The following is a 21,509-nucleotide window of genomic DNA, read 5'->3' on the forward strand; positions in this document are numbered from 1 at the left end:
ACTAAAATGAAATGAACTACCAAGCCATGAAAAGACCTGGAAGAAACTTAGATACATATTAATAAGTGAAAGATTCCTATTTGAAAAGATCACATGTTATATGATTCCAACTGCGTGACATTTTGAAAGGTGAAATTATGTAGACAATAAAAGATCAGTGGTTGCCAAGGATTGGGGAGAGGGAGGGATGAATAGGCAGAACACAGAGGATTTTAGAACAGTGAAAAGACTTTGTATGATACTATATGGTAGATACATGTCACTAGACATTTGTCCAAACCCACAGAATGTGCAACACCAAAAGCGAACCCTAACGTAAACTATGGACTTTGGGTGATCATCATGTTTTTTTGTATAGGTGCGTTATTTAAGTTTGCTTTCTCAACAAAAAATTTTTTAATGTTGCCATCATTCTGACTTTCATATTTTATTAAGCACAGAGCCAAACATTTCACGTGGTCAAAGTTATCTGAGGTAAAACGTCTGAGTCAAAAGGAGAGTCAAAATGGAGAGATAGAAGTGGAAGACCATATTGTCTTCTGGATGATACCTATATAAATTAATCCTGTGATTAAGTTAAAAAAAGTTTTTAATGTTTGTTTATTTTTGAGAGAGAGAGACAGAGCATGAACAGGGGAGGGGCAGAGAGAGAAGGAGACACAGAATCCGAAGCAGGCTCCAGGTTCTGAGCTGTGAGCACAGGGCCTGATGTGGAGCTTGAACCCACAAACCTTGAGATGATGACCTGAGCCGAAGTCAGACACTTAACTGACTGAGCCACCCAGGCGCCCCTCCTGTGATTAAGTTTTAAATGAATGTATGAGTTAGGTAATGCTGGAGTACCACATAAACCCCTAAATTTTAGTAACTTAACACTATAAATACGTTTGCCTATGTAACAATGTTGAGTAGGTGTTCAGGTTTGGGGGACAACAGTCGTCCATGTGTTATTCTGTAACTGAGATTCTTCCATCATGTGCTTCATTATCCCGAGAACCTTCACCCTCTGCATCCAGTCAACAGAAGGGGAAGGTGCATGGAGAAATGCATGTGGGAGGTTTTCAAAGTGCCCTTGTAGAATAGCACACATTCCTTCCACTCATATTTCATGGGCAAGAACCTTGTCACATGGCCACATCCCTCAAGGGAGGCTGGGAAATGTAGTCCAGCTTTGTGCCCAAAGAAGGGGAGAATGGATTTTAACTGACAAGTGGAGTTCTCTGCAATGTGAGTAATTGACTTGGAATCATTGTGTTCCTTTAGTCTTTAGTGGTTATCTACTGTATGGCAAGCACCATGCTAAGACCTGGAAGAGAGAAGAGAGCTGATTCAGCAGAGTCTTGGCCTGGGAGAGACCCATGGTCTAAGAGAAGGGGATATGATGTGGTATGAAGTATGTGCCATGTAAAGAGAGACAAAGATGAGGTGAAAGTGCTCTGAAAGTTTAGTGCATTATTCGAGATTGAGAAGCTGCCTGAAGATGGTGGCATTTGAGCTGCGCAAAGACAAACAAAATTTGGTTGATGAAGTAAAATGGCAGTAGGAACTGTAGAAGCTTTGGCATGGTGGTAGATGGTATAAAGGCATGATGACAGGATTATGGGAGTGAGAAAGTGTGGCGTGTATACAGCAAACAGTACTTTTTCCAACGTGGTTACCACCAAGATGCAAGAAGAAGAGTGGGGAGAGATATGGCTGGAATTGTCCCCAAGGTCACTTCTTATTCAAAGTTAGACATTCATTTCACTTTGAGGTAATTAATGTTTGAGGACTGACTTGAGCCATTGTAGGACTTAGTCTTATATGCTATGGGGTGCAGAAAAGAGTTTGGGGTGGCTCCAAAGATGTCTTCAGAGAAGTCACAATCCCACTCATCTTGGTATAGCCAGTGGTCAGAATCTATTTCATATGCGTTTTGAACTTCAAAGAGTTTGACCTCAAAACCAAAGAGAGGTCCATATGTTATTTACATAGTAGGCTGGACTCAGGTGAGACTTTGAAATGTTTGCTCTTTGCACCAGTTCATTGTCATTGAGTTCTGCATGTTCATGTATGTGAGAGACGAGCTGGATGTGTTTGAAGGGGAGCTGGAGAACTACATCGCCTCCATGAACCAGACGGGGACCCTGACCCCTGTCATCCTGCAGGTGAAAGAGCTGATGAACGTCAGCAAAGGTAAAACCATCCCGCTCCCTTTGTTGGGAAAGTGTGGGAAACAGAGAAAAAGACTTACAACCGGTGGCAGGTGCACACCTGGAATAATGATTGCTGTAGTATTGCTACTACCTGCATGAGGTGACTGGTTTGGGAGGAAAAGTGGGTTACAACAGATCTATGCCTCCTTGGATGACTAGAAGGCCAGTGGGGTCAGGACCCAGGCCACTTTGTTAAAAACTCTTTGGGGCTGAATTGAACATCCCTGAGAATTTTCTCATTTTAAATAGCCTATTTTGTTCTGGTGCCAGTGGGAACAACTAAAATCATCATATATTTTTCACTTTGGAAAAAAGAAAACAGCAAGCCTTGGCTTTTCTTTAGGATTATATGAAAAGTGTATTTATGTTGTTCAGATTTAATTTCTGCTTAGTTCAGGCTGCTATACCAAATTACTGTAGACTGGGTAGCAGAAACAACACACACTTGTTCCCCCGTTCAGGGGTCTGGGAAGTTCAAGGTGCCAGAAGATCTGGTGTCTCATAAAGGCTTGCTTCCTGATTTCCAGATGGCCGTCTCTTTGCATCCTCAGATGCTGGAGAGCAGGGAGAGGAAGCAGGCCCTCTCCTGTCTCTTATAATCCCAAAAGCCACATCTCTAAACACCATCATACTGAGGGTTAGGGCTTCAACATGTGAATCTGCCCATAGCAGCCACTTTACCTTAAAAAAGCAGCTTTCTTTGAAAACATTCTAATTCTGCGCCCATTGCCCACAGAGGGAAGAGAGTTCTTCCTTCTTGCCTGCTGAGAAAGGCCCTGGATAAGATGTCAGGTAAACTCTGTGTCATCAGACAAGTTGGGTCCTCTCTCTTGCACCTTGGTTTTCTTATCTTTAAAATGGGGCTTGGAGGGGCGCCTGGGTGGCTCAGTTGGTTGAGCGTCCAACTTCGGCTCAGCTCATGATCTCATTGTCTGTGAGTTCGAGCCCCGTGTCGGGCCCTGTGCTGACAGCTCGGATCCCGGAGCCTGCTTCAGATTCTGTGTCTCCCACGCTCTCTGTCCCTCCCCCACTTATGCTCTGCCTCTCTCACTTTCAAAAAAAATGAATAAATGTTAAAAAAAAAATTTAATGGGGCTTGGATAGGGGTGCTAAGGTTTCCAGAAGCCTTTGTGGCACTGACTTTTAGTGGCCATAAAATACAAAATGCTCCTTAAGCCATGAAATAGGTGTTGCCAATGATATGTTTACTTAAGACTCGTAAACTAGTAGAAATAGATCTAGTGTGGATTATTTGAAGAAAATTCTCTTTCATACATGTGACATGGGAAGTTACCTTTTTTTAAAAATTCAAGTTAGTTAACATACAGTCTAGTCTTTGCTTCAGCAGTAGAACCCGGTGATTCATCTCTTACATATGACACTCAATGCTCATCCCAAAAAGGACCCTTCTTAATGCCCATTACCTATTTAATCCATCCCCCCACCTACCAACTCTCCAGCAACCCTCAGTTTGTTCTATTTAAGAGTCTCTTATGGTTTGCCTTCCTCTCTGTTTTTATCTTATTTTTCCTTCCCTTCCCCTATGTTCATCTGTTGTGTTTCTTAAATACCACATATGAGTGAAATCATATCTGTTTTTCTCTGACTTATTTCGCTTAGCATAATACCCTTTAGTTCCATGCACATTGTTGCAAATGGCAAGATTTCATTCTTTTTTATTGCTGAGTAGTATTCCATTGTATGTATATGCGTATGTGTGTGTGTATATATATGTATATATGTGTATATATGTGTGTGTGTGTGTGTGTATACACACATATATACATATATGTGTGTATACACACACACACACACACATATATATATATACACACACACACACACCACATCTTCTTAATCCATTCATCAGTCTATGGACACTTGGGCTCTTTCCATAATTTGGCTATTATTGGTAGTACCACTATAAACATTGGGGTGCATATGCCCCTTCAAATCTGCATTTTTGTATCCTTTGGATATATACCGAGTAGTGTAATTGCTGTGTCATAGGGTAGCTGGAAAGTTACCTTTTATGTGAACACTGGGGCAGATACTGCTTCTTCCCTATCACCACAGTTTATTGTTGCCCTTAAACATCTGTATTCGGGGCGCCTGGGTGGCTCAGTCGGTTGAGCGTCCGACTTCAGCTCAGGTCATGATCTCACGGTCCGTGAGTTCGAGCCCCGCGTCAGGCTCTGTGCTGACCACTCAGAGCCTGGAGCCTGTTTCGGATTCTGTGTCTCCCTCTCTCTCTGACCCTCCCCCATTCATGCTCTGTCTCTCTCTGTCTCAAAAATAAATAAACGTTAAAAAAAAAAATTAAAAAAAAAAAACAAAAAAAAAAACATCTGTATTCACCTTTAATGTTGATTTATGCTCTGCCTTATGAGTCCCTGAGTACAGCACTCAGCAAGCATACTCTAATCTTTAAATTCAGCAATACTAATTTTAAGTCATACTTTTTTAAGTTTACATTTCCACCCCTCTTCTGGGCAAGTTTTTTTTTTTTTTTTTTAAAGATTTTATTTTTAAGTCATCTCTACACCCAGTGGGAAGCTTGAACTCATGACCCCAAGATGAGGAGTCTCACGCTCCACTGACTGAGCCATCCAGGCACCCCTGAGCAAGTTTCTAATGCCAACTTCAGTTACTTGCTCTGGGTGAACTGTAGTAACTGTATCATCTCATTCATTCATGGTTTACCCACTCTTTCATGGATTTGCTCACATGTTTAGATACTTTGAGAATCAAAATATAAAAATCACTCTGTCTTGATTTTTTCCAGCTTTAAAACAGCTGCCCTCTGGCCAAGAGAGACTTCAAGCTGAACATGCTTCATCTTTGGGAAGATAAAGGCATTAAATTAAAGGTGTGCAGTCATGTTCTTGCTGCTGGCTGGAGGGAGTCTGCACTCACTCTGCTTGTGGCCAGACTCCTCTAATCCTTTCCTTCAAGGATCCCTGCACCCCCCAGGGGTGACACTTGGTGGTTTACCAGCTTCCTTTGTATTGCTTGAGGTTTGGGATATAGCTGTTGCCTAATCCTAGTGATTTCTGGGACGGAGGCATATTTAACACTTGAAAGGAATGAAAATCAGTTTCTTTTCCTTCTTTTTAAGAGAACTTTTTGAAGATTCAGTTAACACACCATACAATTCATCCATTTAAAATACAATTCAGGGAAATCTAGGTGACTCTGTTGGTTAAGTGTCCGACTTCAGCTCAGGTCATGGTCTCACAGTTCTCGAGTTCGAGCACTGTGTCAGGCTCTGTGCTGACAGCTCAGAGCCTGGAGCCTGCTTCAGATTCTGTGTCTCCCTCTCTCTCTGCCCCTCCTCTGCTCATGCTCTGTCTGTCTGTCTGTCTCTCTCTCTCTCTCAAAAATAAAATAAACATTAAAAAAAATTTTTTAAGGCACCTGGATGGCTCAGTCAGTTAAGCATCTGACTTTGGCTCAGGTCATGACCTTGCAGTCTGTGAATTCGGGACTCTGTGCTGACAGTTCAGGGTCTGGAGCCTGCTTCTCATTCTGTGTCTCTTCTTTCTCTGCCCCTCCCCCACTCACGCTCTGTCTCTCTTTCTCTCTCTTTCTCAAAAACAAAATAAGCATTAAAAAAACAAAAAGAAAAGAAAGTACAATTCAGCGGGTTTAGTATTTTCTCAACCATCACCATTGCACAACCATCACTACATCAAATTTAGAATATTTCCATCACCCTAAAAAGAAATCATGACCATTTGTAATCACTCCCCATTTCCCTTTAACTCTCCCAGCCCTAGATTACCACTGTTTTCTGGCTCTGTGGATTTGGCTATTCTGGACTTCTTATATAAATGGAATCATATAATATGTGGTCTTTCTTCATTGATTTCTCTCACATAGCCAATGTTTATAAAGTTTATCTATGTCATAGCATGTGTCCCAATTTCATTATTCTTTCTTGCTGGACTTTAAAAATAATATTTAAGTTTATTTATTTATTTTGAGAAAGAGAGAGAGAGAGAGAGAGAGAGAGAGAGAGAGGAGGGCAGAGAGAGAGAGGGAAAGAGAATCCTAAGCAGGCTCTGTGCTGTCAGCCCAGAGCCTGATGTAGGGCTCTAACTCAAGAATGGCAAGATCATAACCTGAGCCGAAATCAAGAGTCGGATGCTCAACTGACTGAGCCACCTAGGTGCCCCTATTATTTATTGCTGAATTTTATTCTGTTGTATGAATATACCACATTGTGCTTATTCATTCATTAGTTGATGGAAATTTGGGTTGTTTCAACTTTCTGGCTATCATGAGTAATATTGCTATGAACATTCATCTCCAAGTTTTTCATATATTTTCATATATCTTGGTGTGTATCTAAGAGTGGAATTCTGGGTTATATGGTAACTACGTTTAACCTATCAAGGAATTGCCAGACTGTTTTCAAAAGCAGCTGCATCACTGTGTATTCCCACCACCATCAGGGGTCCAATTCCCTCCATATCTTCACCAACGCTTGTTGGTATGTGTCTTTCTTTTTAAGTTTTTATTTATTTTGAGAGAGAGAGAGAGAGCACAAGCAGGGGTGGGGCAGAGAGCAAGAGAGAGAGAGAGAGAGAGAGAGAGAGAGAGAGAGAATCCCAAGCAGCCTCCTCACTGTCAGCACAGAGTCCTATGAGTCCTATGCAGGGCTCAATCTCACAAACAGTGAAATCATGACCTGAGTCAAAATCAAGAGTTGGGTGCTTAACCGATTGAGCCATCCAGGCGCTAAGCTATATGTCTTTTTTATTACAGCCATCTAATAAGTCTGAAATGGCATCTTTTTGTGGTTTAGGTTTTCATTTCCCTGATAGCTGATGATATTGAGAATCCTTTCATGTATTTATTGGCCATTTGTACATCTTCTGTGAGTAATGTCCATGGAGATTTGTTGCCTACTTTTAATTTTTTTAATGTTTATTTATTTTTGAGAGAGACAGAAACAGAGAAAGACAGAGAGAGATAAAGCATGAGCATGGGAAGGGCAGAGAGAGAGAAGGCACAGAATTGGAAGTAGGCTGCAGGCTCTGAGCTGTCAGCACAGAACCTGACGTGGGGCTCGAACTCACAAACCATGAGATCATGACCTGAGCCGAAGTTGAACGCTCAGTCGACTGAGCCACCCAGGCACCCCCATTGCCTACTTTTAAATTGAATTATTTATTGATTATTGATCTGTAAGGGTTCTTTATATTATACATAAATCCCATAAGAGAGATACAATTTGAAAATATTTTTTCCCATTCTGCGAGTTGCTTTTTCACTTTCTTGATGGTGTCTTTTGAAACACAAATGTTTTTAACTTTGATGGAGTCCAACATATTCATTTTTCTTTTATCACTTGTATGTATCTAAGACAACATTACCTAACTTGAAGTCTACAAAGATTTATTCTCACATTTTCTTCTGAGACTTGTATAATTTTAGCTTTTACGTTTAAGCCTGTGATCTATTTTGAGTTAATTTTTGTCTATGCTGTGAGGTAAGATTCTAGCTTCATTGTTTTGCATGTGAATAGCAGTTGCCCCTGTGCCATTTGTTGAAAAGCATATTCTTTTCCCCCACTGAATTGCCTCTTCATCCTTCTTGAAAATGCATTGACAATGAAGGTTTACTTCTGGATTATCAGTTTATTACATTGATCTGTTTGTCTATCTGTATGGCAATACCACACTTCATTACTGTAGCTTTGTAGTGAGTTTGAAATCAAGAAGTGTGAGTCTCAAAATTTCCTTCTTCTTTTTCAAGATGGTATTGCCTATTCTGGGTCCCTTCATTTTTATACGAATTATAGGATTAGCTTATCAATTTTTGCAAAAATTTCATTGGAATTTTAACAGGGGTTGGGTTGAATCTTTAGATCAATTTAGGGAGCATTGCCATGTTACCAAAGATCTAGTACATGAAAGTGGTGTGTCTTTCCATTAATCTAAGTCTTCTTTAATTTCTTTCAACAGTTTTTTGTAGTTTTCAGTGTATGAGTTATATACTTCTGCTAAACTTATTCTTAAGTATTTTATCCTCTGCTACTAGTGCAAATGCAGTTGTTTTCTTCATTTTCACATTGTGCATTGTTAGGGTACAGAAATACAATTGATTTTTATATATTTGTCTTGCGTCCTGAAGCCTTACTGAACTCATTTATTAATGGGCTTGAATATTTTTGGTTGTTTGTTTACTGCTTAGGATCCTTAAATATAAGAAAAAGTCACTGGTGAATAGAGATAGTTTTATTTCTTCCTTTGCAGTCTGGCTGCATTTTCTTGCCGAATTGCCTCGGCTAGACCCTCTAGTATAATGTAGATAGAATTGGCAAAAGTGGACGTTGATTTTCTTATTCCTGAACTTAGGGGGAAAGCAGTCAGTCTTTCGCTGTTAAGTATGATGTTAGCTGTGGTTTTTTTTTTTTTTTTTTGCAGATGCTTTTTATCAGGTTAAGGATAAAAGGGGTGTTGGATTTTTTAAAATGCTTTGATTGGACTGACTGAGAAACAGCTTGTCCAGAAGCTTTCATACCTTCAAATCATCTCTCTTTCCTGTTTCTCCATCCCTTTCTCATAAGCACACAGGATCACAATGAAAGCACATTAGATACAACCTATTAAAAACTGTGAGTAATGTCCGTGGAGATTCTCCACAGGATGGATGGGATGAAAGAACATTCAAGACCTCTTGATTCCAGTTATCCTTGTACATGGTTGCTCTTTACTAGAGGTGGCCAATCGAAGTCAACTATCAATGGTTTTACAAGAATGGAAGGGAACTACGATGTGTATACTCCCTAATTTTCTCTTCCCCGTACTCACTGTAGATGGAAAATATTAATACCCAAGGAGAGGCTTGTGCGGGAAGTAAAGGATATCAAGGGTGTGTGTGTCTGAAATGAACCAGAAATATAAACAAACTTTATTTACACAACCCTTTCTGTGTGAGCTTCCGCATTTTGAAAATACTGTTTCTGGTTCATCTTCTCAGGCCTCTCATGTCTCTTTTTCTACTTCAGGAGTCTGGCTGGTGACCATCTTGCCCGCCTCCCTCACGTGTGTGAGCTATCTGTTCCACATACTGGCCTGTTACAGGTAAGAGGGCTCTGGGAGTCATTTGTGTGTCTTCAGCCAGTACTTTTCTAAAAATTCTGGAGCAGTGACAGCAGTACCCAAATTGGAACCAGGAAGGTGTACATGGTCCAGGAACAGCCTCATTGATCGGTAATAAAACAAAACCCAAAACGAAAACACTATTGATTTGAGCTTCTACCATAAGCTTGATATTGTGCTTAGAATCTTTTGATTTTTACTACAACCGTGAGAGGTAGTTTCAGCTCTGTTTTTACAGCTGAGAAGGCCGAGACTCAACAAAATAACTCACCCAAGCCGTTAGCAGCTGGCCATGTCCTGAGAGGTCTTGTCACTTCTGCTACACTCAGCATCCCTGTTGGGTGTCAGGCCTGCCCCGCTCTCCAGGACTAAACACACTGGGTTCCCAGCAGGTGCATCTGGCTCAAGGATACATCAAAGGAGATCGGGTCAAGGGCACTAGGTGCATCAGTCTCTAGAAGAGCAGAGCAGGAGGAGGGGATGGCCTTCAGTATGTAGTGAGCTCTCCACTGCAGACAGCAGTATCTGCCATCCCTCCTCTCTGTCTCTCAGTTCCTTCTTCCCTCCACTTCAGGCTGTAACTCATATGCAGTCACAGGAGGCCCAGGGCCAGCTCCTACCCCTCCAAAGCATCCTGCCTTTACATCCTCCCCATCTGGCTGCACAAAAGGTGGGTCTCTGGCAGATCGCATCCTGGCACAAAGAGGCCCCAGCTCTCCATCACAGCCCTAGCTTGCTCCCTCTCTCTGCTTTCTTCTCCCCAGACCCCATGGGTGGGCTGGACACTGCTGCTCTCCCCTTCCCTGCCTGATGCAAGGATATGTCTGCTCCTCCCTTCATTGACCTGCGAGTGCCTAGGAGATGATTAGTGAGACATTGGACCACAGCCAGTCACAGACACCTTTTAGAGCTGGCTGCACTGACATGGTAGAGGGCCCAGGGAAGAAATGGCTTCTGTGGTGGGGAGGCTTCTCTGGTGTCCAGGCTGGCCCCTTCTTCCCACACCTGTCACAGAGGAATGATGATCCCTGCCCTGTCTGCTTTACAGGACCATGGGGCAAAGGAAATAGTGGATAAGAAAGTCCTTCAAGTGGACAGCACTAGCACTGTGCCAGTATTTTTATTTTTCTTAGAATTATTACAACCTATATACAACCTCTTTTAAAAAATGTTATAAAAAATATTTAGTGTAAAGAAAGTCTGAAGTCATTCAGACTCAAGTTTGTTGCCCCAGAGCTAAACGTTATTCATTTTCTGTATCCCCCCAGAAATTTCCTATGCACCATGCAAATATATCTGTGTGTTTGTATTCCTGATGGCATACTCTACTCCAGTGTTGCCGAGCCGAAACATAATAAAAACCACAGATGCAATTTTGAATTTTCTAATAGACATGAGTAAAAAGTAAAAAAGGAGATGAAAATAATTTAATAACATGTTTTATTTAACCCAACATAGCCCCCAACCATCATTTCATTGTGTAATAAATATACAAACTATTAATGAGATATTTACATTCTTTATTTCATACTAAGTCTTGCCAATTTAGTGATTATAATGTTGCAAAACCTCCTGGAAAACGCTGGATATAGAATGTTAGAGGAAAAGTGGGACACAGATGTAAATAGGGGTTGTGAACATAACCACTGCCAACCTAATCTTCGTGCCGAGGGCCAGGCTGAAACCAGCACGTGGGGAAAGCATGCAGAGGTTTGCTGGGGGGCTGGGCTTCTCTGTTTCCTTGATGTTGCTATAAGGTGGGTCTATCATTAAAAACAGTTTTCCATTTTTACCTATTTTGAAATATTATTACATGAGTAATACATACACGTCACAGAAAAAGTAATAGAGCAAATTGAAGAAAATAAAAGCCACACAGAGACTCAACTATCACATTCGGTCACCATTGAGATTTGGGAACTATATAATATTAAGATTTTTAAGTCGTCAGGGAAATCATGTCAAGACCATGGTGAGGTATCACTTCACACCTGTTGGAATGGATAGTACCTAAAAGACAAGAAATGACAAGTGTTGCCGAGGATGTGGAAAAAAAGGAACTCTCGTGCACTGTTGGTAGGAATGGAAGTTGGTGCAGCCACTGTGTAAAACAGTATGAAGTTCTTCAAAAAAGTAAAAATAGAACTACATATGATCTAGCAACTCCATTTCTGGGTATTTATCTGAAGAAAACAAAAACAGTATTTAGAAAAGATATTTGCACCCACGTTTATTGCAACATTATTTTCAATATTCAAGATATAGAAACAACCTAAGTGTCCTTTGATGGATGAATGGACAAAGAAGACGTATCACACACACACACACACACACACACACACACACACACACACTGGTATACTATTCAGCCAGAAAAATGAGTGCAATCTTGCCATTTGCAGCAACATGGTTGGAACTTGAAGGCATTATGCTTAGTGAAGTCAGAGAAAGACAAATACTGTATGATCTCACTTATATATGGAATCTGAAACAAAACAAAACAAAAACCCAAGCTATAGATACAAAGAACAGATTTGAGGTTTTCAGAGGTGGGGATAGGGGATGGGTGTGGGTGAAGGGAATCAAAAGGTACAAGCTTCCGGTTATAAAATAAATGTCACGGGGAGGTACTCTACAGCATGATGACTATAGTTAATGGCGCCATATTGCATATTTGATAGTCGCTAAGAGTAGATCTTAAAAGTTCTAATCACAAGAAAAAAACTTGTAACTATGTGAGGTGATGGATGTTAACTAGACTCCTGTGGTGACCATTTTTCAACATGCACAAATATGGGATGATTATGTTGTACATCTGAAGCTAATGGAGTGTTATATGTCAATTATATCTCAGTTTAAGATGTATTTTATTTTATTTTATTTTATTTTATTTTTGTATAATTTAAGAGAGAGAGCGCACACACGCACACAAACTGGGGAGGAGCAGAGGGAGGGAAAGAATCTTGAACAGGCTCCACGTTCAGTGCAGAGCCTGACATAGGTCTCGATCCCAGAACCGTGGGATCATGACCTGAGCCAAACTCAAGAGTCGGACTCTCAACCAACTGAGCCACCCAGGTGCCCAAAACGTATTTTAAAAATATTTTTAAGGCTAGTGAGAACTGTCCCACGAGCCGCGGTCAATACAAGGAAGCTGAGCTGGCTTCTATCTCCCTCTGCAGGCTTTTCTGTTGGCATCTGTTGAGCTCTAAGTACATAAGGAGCTGTGGTTATGAGCATCACTGATTCCCCACTTTTTCTCTAGAAAGCACATGAAGAGGCTGTGGGCAGGAAATAAACACTTTCTCCCTTTGAAGTTCCATCATCCTTCCTCATCGAAGAGTGTGGTAAGTCTACAGAGGCCTGTCTCTGCTCTGAGACTAAGTGGCCAAGTCCTGCTCTCCTGCCTCTTAGGCAGGGGCAGCATCCGGGGGGAGGGACAGCCCTGCACTGGGCATCCAGAGTCCTCAATTCTAGTATACTCTTCTGCTGGGTGACCCAGGATAGTCACTATCCCCATCTGGCCCTTGGTTTCTTCATCTGTAAAACAATGACAGTCATGGCATCTGCCCTGGTATGTTGGTGGGTGAACCTCAAATGAGGCAGAGATTCTGGCCCCGTATATTGGAGGTAATCAGTGTTTTCACCCCTATGAGACCCCTTTTCCTTTTTAAATCTCAGGTGGCCATTGCAAGGTACTCTGGCTGGCAAATAGCCTATATTCTGTGGGGTAAGTGTCATCATGTGACCCATTCCCTGGGCACCTATGGGGTCCTGGCTGTGGGGAGAGAGAAGAGAGGTGAGGAAGAAGGAGGTGGGGGGTAGGTATGGGTAAAGGGAATCACCTACCTTCCTTCAGGAAGGAGGGAGAATCCCACACTCACAAAGCTATCATTACTACCTGCCCGAAGCCCATGGGGCAGAGATGATACAGGTGGTGGTGACTTAGAGGAGCAAGTGACTCTCCCAGGCAGGACACAAATGCTTTCTAATGGAGTTGACATTTGAACTGCAGGGTGAGCCGCAGGTGAGTGGGAGGAAAAGGGAGGTCGTGCCAGGCAGAAGAAGCTGCATAAGCAAAAATGCCAGGACCTTTGGTGGGAGGAAGATAGAGGGGCTCTGCAGGAAGTCATGACTGGGTCGCGAAGGGCCTTGAGTGACTATGGGTTCCCTTGGTCCACAGGCTACCTCATCATCCATGTGGTACAGAGCCTGTGTGGTCTGATGATCATGTACAGCCTGGTGTTGCCTGTCGTCCACAACCAGGGCCTGGAGATGCTCCAAGGACTGGGCATCGGGACGTAAGTGCAGGGTGGGCTCTCTGTCATTGCCCAGGGCCTAGGCACTGGTGTAGCCTCAAAACTGCTGTTGGGCTCTCACCCATTCCTGGACCGACACTCTCAGCTCGGACCCAAGGATGGGCCAAGATAGCAACTCATCACAATGGGAGCCTTACAGTTCATAAGACATTTCCATTCTCACTGTTCAGTGGGGTGCTCACAGTTGTGTCTGGGGGGGACACACACATATCCATTGTATAGCTGGGAAGGTTAAAGTGCAGGGAGGTGACAAGGGAGTTCGGACACTATAGAGGGAATCTGAGTTCAGGTTTTAGATCAGCTGTGTGACCTTGGGTAAATTACTTCTCTGAGCCTCAGTTTATCCCATATGGAAGATAAGAGTGAAGGCTGACGTAACTGATAATTCACTGTGCATCTTTTCTCTTAAGAACCCTTTAAAGGCCGGGCCTCATATTAACACCCATTTGTCAGACAAGGAAACAGAGGCACAGAAGGCTAAGCGATTTGTCCAAGGAGGGGAAGAGGCAGGGTTGGGAGCTAGCGATCTGAAGCCGAGGCCCCATTTGACTGCCACCCACACTGCTGCTCAGGCGATGCAAACACAGGATGTGGCACTCTCCGGGGACCTCCCTGCTCTGAGCTCCTTGGTTCCGCACTCCCCCAAAGCTATGTGGGAGGCTGGGCAGAGCCTGCCCGTCCACTTTCAGGACCTTCATGAGCGCTTTAAAAACTTCATGCTTTTCTTTGATTCCCATGCTGTTAAACACGCATCCCAGCTGCCACTCGTGGACAAAGGGATATAATTAAATCCTGGAGTTCTAGTATGGAGCCAAACGACCTGACTGTGTGACTTTGAGAAAGTCACCTCCCCTTTGTGAGCCTCCGTTTTCTCAACGGACAGTGGGTGTGCATCAAGCACAGAGCAGGTGCCGCAACAGTCTCGCCCTGTGTTTCAGCCTCACCATATCCATCGTCCTGGGTCTCATGACCCTGCAGGTATGGATTGCCACCAGCTTCTTCCTGCAGCCAAAGATGAGCACGGCTGACAAGCAGAAGCCCTTGGCTCTCAACAACAGGTGAGGGCAAAGAAGGAAATGGGGCTCGGGGGCCTTGGCTTCAGCAGTCTCTCCTTCCTTCCTCTTCACCCATGGCAGGTTCCTGGGGGGATAGTGCCCTCTCTGAGAGGGTGAGGGGCCGTGGCTCAGGAGTGGGCTCTGGAACCAAACCGCCTGGGTCCAAATCCTGGCTCCACCCCTTATGAACTGTGTGACCTTATGTGACCTTACTGAACACCTACGAACCTCAGTTTCCTCATTTTACAAATAATTGCACACTCCTCACAGAGGTATTCTGAGAATGAGATGTGTTAAAATATGAACTTAGAACAACAGTACCTGGCCCATGGTGATCCTTTGGAACTCATTCATTTGAAGCCATTCACTCGGGGAGGAAACAACAGGGCCACTGGAGATAAAGAGATATTCCTACATGACCTGCCTGCAGAAGCTCACGGTCCACAGGAGCCAGCAGGCACAGTCACGTGGCCCCAGTACACTCCAGACGGTGTGAAAGGCTCATAAGAGCAGCACAGGGAATGGAGAAAGAGAGACGGGGTGGTTCATTCAGCTGAAGGTGGGGAGTTTGAGCTGAGGTCAGTAGGGTGGTGGGATTCCTATGGGGAGAGCTGAGGAGAAGCAATGGCCAGCAGCCCTCACTGCACAGATGAAGGTAGGAAGCCATAAAAGGGCAAGATGTGCTGAGAGAACCATGAGAATCCAATATGGTGACCATGCAGTGGTCACCGTAGATGGTGAGGGGCAGAGAGGAGGCACAAAGTGATGATCCCAGAAAGGCCCTTCTCAGAGATGGCCCAGAAATCCAGCATGCCGAGTTTGGGCTTTATCCCATAGGCAATAGGAAACTGCATGGTCAAGTGGTCACTTGAAAAGTTTCCCCTGGAGGACTTGGAACAGTTCCAGCTGGGGGCAGGTCACTGTTACAACAGACAGTGGGAAAGCCACAAACTCTGCTGTAACCACAAAGCCAGCTGTAGCCACATGAGATTCCTTCCCATACAGGAAACCTCAAAACCCAAGGATCCCATGAAACATCACAGTCTCCACTTGTCCTGCACTGGGCTCAGCGCCTTCTATGTGGTGTCTGAGCCAGTCCCCACAGCAGTGCTGTGTGGTGGGGACAGTCAGCTCCCAGTTACAGCACAAGGTCACAGGGCTGGGAGATGGGAGCAGCAGGATTTGATCACAGGCATGGGGCGCTGAACCAGCCTGCTAGCCACTTCCTCTTACTGAAAGGGTGCTGCCCGTCTGCCTGCTTCTGTTTGCAGGAAAGCCTTCCACAACTTCAACTACTTTCTGTTCTTCTACAATGTGCTCCTGGGCCTGGGCGCCTGCCTCTCCAGGCTGCTCATCAGCTGCATCCTGGGCACGTGGCTGATTGCCCGCATCGACAGGACCATCATGCAGAATGGCTATGAGGGTGCAGACATGGGTAAGTGGCCGGTCCCTGAGGCCACGCATTGAGTCAGGTGGAGGGGACTAGTCTTATATCTTTGTGGTGCCTTCAGGCTGGGTACCAGAGGCCTGGACTTCACACTCTTTGCCTCAGAGCTCAGCTTCTTATGGAGGCTATAAAGCTGAGTAGCAAAAAACATTCAGGGGGTTCCGGGGTGGCTCAGTTGGTTAAGCGTCCGACTCTTAATTTTGGCTCAGGTCATGATCTCATGGTTCATAAGATCGAGCCCTGCATCGGGCTCCACGCTGACAGTGCGGGGCCTGCTTGGGATTCTCTTTCTACCCCTCTCCCTAGCTTGCTCTCTCTCTCTCTCTCTCTCTCTCTCTCTCTCTCTCAAAATAAATAAATAAACTTAAAAAAAAAGAAAAAGAAAAACACATTCAGCCTAATGGTCAGAAGAGAATTCAGGCAAGTAAACTGCTGCATATTTGACAGACCTTCAAGATATCATGGAGAGCAGTAAGAGGTACTAGAAATTCCATCTGAACAGTCAGAATGTAAATATGAATGCACAGCTCTGAAAATTTTGAGAAAGAACACATCTCGGAATGACTGGTGTGTCATTAGTTGGAAACCTAACTTAGTTATGAAAACGGTCTGTTCAGTTGAGATAGTCTGAAATCAAGCCATTTCTGTAGAGCGAAAGTAGCTTTTGTCTTTTTTTTTTTAATTTTTTTTAAACGTTTATTTATTTTTGAGACAGAGAGAGACAGAGCATGAACAGGGGAGGGGCAGAGAGAGAGGGAGACACAGAATCTGAAACAGGCTCCAGGCTCTGAGTGGTCAGCACAGAGCCCGACGCGGGGCTTGAACTCACAGACCATGAGATCATGACCTGAGCCGAAGTCAGATGCTTAACCGACCAAACACCCAGGCGCCCCAGCTTTTGTCTTATTTCTGACCTGTGTCCAGTCATTCACTCGTCCATTCATTGTAGGACTGACAGCCTCTCCGTATCAGCCACAGCTCTCCTTCTGCTTTGAGCTTCACATTCTCCATAACATGGTTGGATTAGAATGCTATCTTAAGAACCCTTCCTGCTCTTCTGACCTAGTTTTCTAGGTTCTCAGTGAGAACATGGGCACCATATAGGAACAAAGTGGCATTGCAGCCACATCATCAAGAGCACAAGCTCGGGCATCCTGGGACACAGGGCATACTGCATGGCCTGACTTGCCTTCTGGGTTTCAGGGTTCAGCGCCTGGATTGGCATGCTCTATGTGGATCATTATCATACCAACCCTGTGCTCGTCAGCTTTTGTAACATCCTGATCACAGGGCACAGGGAGCGGAGGCTGCAGCAGGCCATCAAATACTGGTGCCTAAATCAGTCAGCAGGTAAGGCTCTGTCTGAACCCATGCTGGGGTTGGACAATAGGGAACGAGTACCCTAAGGCTTCTCTGGGATCCCTGAGATGTTCCAGCTTCCCCTTTCCCTGTCCCCCTTCCTCCATACTCCCTGCCCTGGAAGACCTTTGACCTGAGAAAGCAGGAGGCTTAGTCTTCAGCCAGCCTGGCCATGGGACCCCTGAGGTCTGGTGTCCTTGTCCTTCTAAGTGGGCTCCTCCCTTGTTCCCAGAAATGAGCTCTAGTTCCACTGTCTGAGTTCACTATTCCATTTGTTTGAGACCCCACCCATATCCCAGGGTTCAGAACAGGTACTCTCCAAGATGGGGCTCAGTTTTGCTTACCACAAGTGCTTCTGGCCCCCAACACCTGCCTCCTCAAGGCTCTATAACCGTCTACTCCACCCCTCCACCCCTACTACTCTGCTCTGCCTTCTGCTGGGAAGCCCACCAATTAGTCATGTTTTGTGGGCACGAGTCTGGATTAAGTTCATCACTGTTCCCAACTATATCCAGCTATATCCAACATATATCCAGCTCTGGGACAAACTCATGTCCCTTCTGTCACCCTCATGTCCCCAGGGGTCCTGGTGCAGCTCCTTCTCCCACACCTCACACCTACCAGTCAGCTTCTCCAATAGCCTCTGAGAAGGACAGAGACAAGCCCTGTCCTCCAGGTCTGTCTGCTCTGATTCTCTCCCAGGTCCCCGAGTCTCAGCCAGGTCCAGGACGCGGTGGCTTCTGCTGCAGACCCTGGTCAACAATCCCAAACTAGTCATGCTCAGAAAATCAAGACCAGGTCATAGCTCCCGGGAGTTTACCCAGATTCTTTTGATGGGCTCGGAGAGCTGACAGTGACCTCCGACCTTGCTATAAGGCCATTCCAGGATGACTGCTCCAGAGAGGACCCAGGCTACCCAGCAGCTGTCCCCTGCATTGTGACAGGATGCACAGTCACTGTCCACTGCATACAGCACCAGACACTCGTGGATGGCACCTGGGCCGAACCATGAAGTCTCAGCCCTAATAATTCACTCCCCTGGTAAAAAGATCAAGAACTAAAGAGAATTTCTGTTGAACAATCTTTTCTCAATGATTTCCACTATCGATGGTTAGGAGGCAGCCTTGGGGAGTTCCATATGGACAAACAGTTTGACCACAGGGCAGAACTTTGTGTCAGTGAAGAATGTGGTAAAATGGCTATCTATACCAGGAGAGTTTAACTATTGGACACAGTTGTTCTCTGGGAGACAATATGGCCTTAATCTAATAGGATCCTCATTGCTCCCCCACTTTCCAGGCCTCCTGGTGGTGGGAAAGACCCCAGCTTCTAATCTGGTAGTGTGAGCAGGCACACATTGGACTCTTCCTGCCATGGCCACTGGGATGAGGAACAGATCAGAACTGACCTGGGTCTTGGGCACAAAGAAGATATACACATCTGATGAGGAGGGTATCCCCCAGGAAAGCTGCCTATCTGCGGAGGCAGAGCAGGGGGTGTGCAGGCATTCTCCTTGGAGGACAACAGAGCAAAGGAGTGGGAGCAGGAGAGCCCCAGGCATGTTGGAGGAGGGGAGGCCTCTGGTGTTTGCAGTGCAGGGAATCAGGGATGGGTTAGACCACCTAGGGAGGCTCAGACGCCAGGCTGGAAGACGCCAGGCCTGGACATTTCTCTGTGTGCAGAGGGCCCAGTCCTCACCCTGAGTCTTCATACCCTCGTGTAAGGTCTCTGATGGTTCAGGGCTTGTACAAAGTGACCAAAGTCATGCAGCTTGTGCAAGTGCCAGGAGGACATACCAACAGGGTGAGGGAAGTCCCCATCCACCTCATGAGTCCCAGAGCCATTGAAGTTCGGTAATCACATTAAGCATCTACTGTAAATCTGGTCCTATTGCTAGACGTGTCTGCCAGACTCATCTCTTTTAATTTAACCTTTGCGACTATGTCACTCCACTTTCAGAAACTGAGAAAACTGTGACTGGTGTGTCGGGATCCCCACATGACCACCTCCAGCTGTGTAACACCAGCTAAACTCCTTTGCCTTTCTGTGCTGCTTTTTCCTTATGAATAAAAACGGCAATACCTGGGCACCTGGGTGGGTCAGTTGGTTGTGCGTCCAACCTGAGCGTTGGCTCAGGTCATGGTCCCAGGGTCGTGGGATGGAGCCCTGCATCAGACTCTACACTGAGCATGGAGCCTGCTTGGGATTCTCTCTCCCTCTCCCTTTGCCCCTCTCCCCTGCTCTCTCTCTCTCTCTCTCTCTCTCAAAAAAAAAAACAAAACAAAAACAAAAACAAAAACCCAATACCTGCAACACCCAAAATTATTTTGAGGATAAAATGAGTTAATACATGCAAACACTCCTAAGTTAGTGCCTGATACATCCTAAACTGAATAAATATCAGTTATTGTCATTTTCATTGTGTCACTTCGTTATGATGTGATTAATGTCTGTTCACCTCACTATGCTCTCAGCTGCATGAAGAAAGGAGCCTGTGATGGTCTCCCCTGAGGTAGTTGCCTTGCAAATTAGTGCTGATTTTCCCCAGGATCTACACTCATCGGCCCTATTTGCTTCTAGACCTACTAGTAGACTTGGCCTCAGAAGGCATCTTGGCTAGCAAGGGAGAGTGTGGGGATCGTCCCATGGCCACATATATGGACCCTACACCTGGAAAGTCAGAAGTCATCCATGACCCATCAGGTCCCCACCAGGGAGGAGTGGCCACAATGTACCTGACAGGCTGGGGCCTCTAGGGAATGTCTGTCTTTAAAAGAATTGTATAAAGAGGTACAGGAACGCTGGAAATCCTACTTTATAGGTAGCATAAATGTTGATGGAATGAGGCCCAGCTGTAGCCTTGAAAGGTGCCTCACAAATCTTGCCCCTGGACATGAAGCAAGCAGGAAGAGTGTGGAGGTCACGGACAAGGATCCCAGGAGGATTCTCATGTAGGTAAAGAGGAAACACGGAGCCCCTAGAGGGAGACCGAGGATAGAAAGTCCTGGGACCTCATCCACTGGCAAATTCTCTTTCTCTGGTCTTGTCCTTTCCACACACGTTTGATTTCTTTACATGATTCCTCTACATAGTACTGATGTACTAATTCCAGAGACGGAACTAGAAAACGACAGTTCCTAATCTGTGGCCAAAAGAAACGTCAACAGGAAAAGCAGAGAATGTTTCCTCTTCTTTCAAAGCTGTAGGAAGGCAGCCACTGTCCTGGGGCAGAAAGGGGCCTGGTAAGTGTTATTTCTAGACACCCAGCTTCCATGGTTGTAGCTAATGCGTATGGAGGTGCCTTCAACCGCTGGACTCCCAAGAGTTCTGAGGGGCTGTCTCTGCTCCTGGCCCAGGTTAGGGATACTGAAATGACATGTCCTCTGCAGAAGTGGGATTTGGGGCCTCCTTCAGTAGTGAGGGAAGGGGCCTGGCCCATCTCCCTTTTCCCCGCATACAATAAGCTGGTGACCCTGCAGGATTTCTTAGTTCATGGAGGAATGTGAAAGTCAGTATCTCATTTATATTAGCATGGGAAATGAAAGACCCAAACCTTAATTCTCAGGCTGTAAAAAAAAGAGGATTTTAAGATAATATTCAAATCCAGCATTTACTATTTGCTACAAATAGATACACCCCTCCATAACAGGGAAATAGGCCTTGGGGAAGAACAAAGAGGGAGATGAAGCAGGGTCACCTCCTCTTATTCTGGTCCTCCGGGGAGCCCCAGAAAGGGCTCACAATGTTCTGCACCTCAGATGGGATAGCTGACCTAATGCACTCTGAGGGTCCCAGGTGTTGAGGAAGAGGTCTCACTTGAGCTGGCCTCTGGGGTGTGATCTGCTGCTGGTACTGGGCTCTGTTGGGGGCTTGGTGGCTGGCTGGAAGAGAGGGACGTCCCCCATGGTCATGGCCCACCCTCCCCACCCTGCCCTCACTGCACTGTGCTCTGGGCACTGCGCTAAATGCTTAGTCAACAGTACCCTATTTGTCCCTGCCACACAAGTGATCAATCAGCATCA

At 45.0% G+C, this 21,509-nt stretch overlaps 1 protein-coding gene across 4 annotated transcripts in view; it reads left to right on the top strand.

Moving 5' to 3' along the window:
• LOC109270115 (stimulated by retinoic acid gene 6 protein-like) overlaps positions 1-19,573 on the top strand; it is a 64,965-nt gene extending 45,392 nt beyond the window's left edge. For 3 of the 4 annotated variants that reach the window (XM_019454425.2, XM_019454426.2, XM_019454424.2), the window contains 9 exons: positions 2,022-2,175; positions 9,214-9,289; positions 12,573-12,654; positions 12,989-13,037; positions 13,491-13,608; positions 14,565-14,684; positions 15,953-16,116; positions 17,332-17,478; positions 18,190-19,573. In XM_019454425.2, the coding sequence (XP_019309970.1) occupies positions 2,022-2,175; positions 9,214-9,289; positions 12,573-12,654; positions 12,989-13,037; positions 13,491-13,608; positions 14,565-14,684; positions 15,953-16,116; positions 17,332-17,478; positions 18,190-18,338 (1,059 nt within the window). In that variant the 3' untranslated portion in view covers positions 18,339-19,573. The remainder of the gene's footprint in view (positions 1-2,021; positions 2,176-9,213; positions 9,290-12,572; positions 12,655-12,988; positions 13,038-13,490; positions 13,609-14,564; positions 14,685-15,952; positions 16,117-17,331; positions 17,479-18,189) is intronic. The other variant, XM_019454428.2, reaches the window with a different exon arrangement.
• The last annotated feature ends 1,936 nt before the right edge of the window (positions 19,574-21,509 follow it).

This window comes from Panthera pardus, unplaced genomic scaffold (assembly GCF_024362965.1).
Source record: "Panthera pardus isolate Hobbes unplaced genomic scaffold, ASM2436296v1 HiC_scaffold_20, whole genome shotgun sequence".
NCBI lineage: Eukaryota > Metazoa > Chordata > Mammalia > Carnivora > Felidae > Panthera > Panthera pardus.